The following is a 1,705-nucleotide window of genomic DNA, read 5'->3' as shown; positions in this document are numbered from 1 at the left end:
ATTTTTATTTTAATATAAAAAATAAAATTATTTTAAAATGAGTTCTAAACGCGCTTTTCATTTTTCTTTTTCATCTTCCATACGCGGTCTATGTTGTGGGATGTGCTTTCAAATATGGCTATAATTAGATTTCCTTTTGAAAATCCAGTGTCCTACTCTATTTTCTAGCTAAAGTGACATCTTTTGAACGCGTTTTCTTTTTCATTTTTTTTTTTAAAGCTGTCGTCTGTGCTAAGTCTCAATGGTCATCATTCATCAACATGAAAAACACACTGCCGATGTTATAGTGACGATATATTGGATTTGTGTTTTTTTTTTTTTTTTTGGTAAACAAGATGCATTGTCGTTTGGATTTGTGTATTAAAGGACAATAATATAAGATGCATTGTCGTTTGCCATGTAAACGACATCAAATTCCTCTTGGTGTAATAGCCTAAAACGACTTGCCTCAATGTGAACACAAAATTTCAAAACCAGCAACTCATTGTCAAAGTGGCTGTCCATTAACTGGCTTTTGTGGTTTAATTCCCCATCATTAGCGCAATACGTGTCTCTTTCTCTTCGGTGGTCTATGAAATAACTTTTTTTTTTTTTGGATAAAGTATGAATGAATACTTTTTTAGTTAATTTTTCATCAGAAGCTCAAAATTTAATCTTCAAATACATATACACTATTGACAATTTAGTATTATTATAATTATTATTATTTTGTTGAAAACACATAATAAGAAAGCTCTTTTCTTTATCTTGTATTTTGCTTTTGAGAGAAAGAAGAAGACAAATTAAAAATTCATATATTCAGTAAAAGGAGACGGAGAAAATAAATAAAAATTAAAAAAAAAAAAAAGAAAGAAGAGGAAATATAAGTCAAAAGCTGATTAGTGGCTGTCCACAAAGCAATTGACATTCTTAGATTACAAGTAAAGACGGTTTCACGTTAGAGTCAAGTGGCAGTTCCCGTAAATAATCCCAAAAACTAATGGCATTTTCGAACGATCGCTCACTTATAACCCCCAAACCTCCGCTCACTCAAATCTCCTCATGATCCAAAAACAAAACAAAAAAACAAAAAAAACCAGAAAAATGGGGAAGCCCAACAAGCATCTTTCATTCCTGGCGATTTGCGCGATCCTGGCCGTTCATCTAACGCTGGCGTCGTCCTCGGCCATTGATCTCATCAGCGACCACCAATTGAGCTGGATTGCGGCGAGATCGGACGGCTGTCGTGGCTCCATTGGGGAGTGCCTCATTGCCGACGTGGACTCGGAGCTGGAGATGGAGATGGACTCGGAGGGCCACCGGCGCATCTTAGCGCAGAGGCGGTACATCAGCTACGGTGCGCTGAGGAGGAACACTGTCCCCTGCTCGCGACGCGGCTCGTCGTACTACAACTGCCGACCTGGCGGCCAGGCCAATCCCTACTCGCGCGGCTGTAGTGCCATTACTCGCTGCAGAAGATAAAGTGGTTTTTTATTTTTATTTTTCTTTAATTTTTTAATTTCTTCTTTAATTTTTATTTTTTTGTGTTATTAATAGTATTGTTATTACATATCTATGAACGAATCAGATCGGTGATTATGAACGAATCTGATCGCTGATTGTGTGTTGTATACATTAAGATGAAGAGATTTGAATAAGTGTTTAAAAAGAAAATTCGATTATGACTATATCATTGTAATGCTCTTATTACACGAATTTATTTATT

The 1,705-nt window shown here is 36.0% G+C and overlaps 1 protein-coding gene across 1 annotated transcript; it reads left to right on the top strand.

Moving 5' to 3' along the window:
• Positions 1–1,023: 1,023 nt before the first annotated feature.
• Positions 1,024–1,705, top strand: LOC21406295 (protein RALF-like 33). The gene has a single exon (XM_010099986.2). It carries the CDS (start codon positions 1,042–1,044, stop codon positions 1,459–1,461), a length of 420 nt encoding a protein of 139 aa, XP_010098288.2. The 5' UTR covers positions 1,024–1,041; the 3' UTR covers positions 1,462–1,705.

Source organism: Morus notabilis, unplaced genomic scaffold, assembly GCF_000414095.1.
Source record: "Morus notabilis unplaced genomic scaffold, ASM41409v2 Scaffold156, whole genome shotgun sequence".
NCBI lineage: Eukaryota > Viridiplantae > Streptophyta > Magnoliopsida > Rosales > Moraceae > Morus > Morus notabilis.
This window is presented reverse-complemented; position numbering and strand designations above follow the sequence as displayed.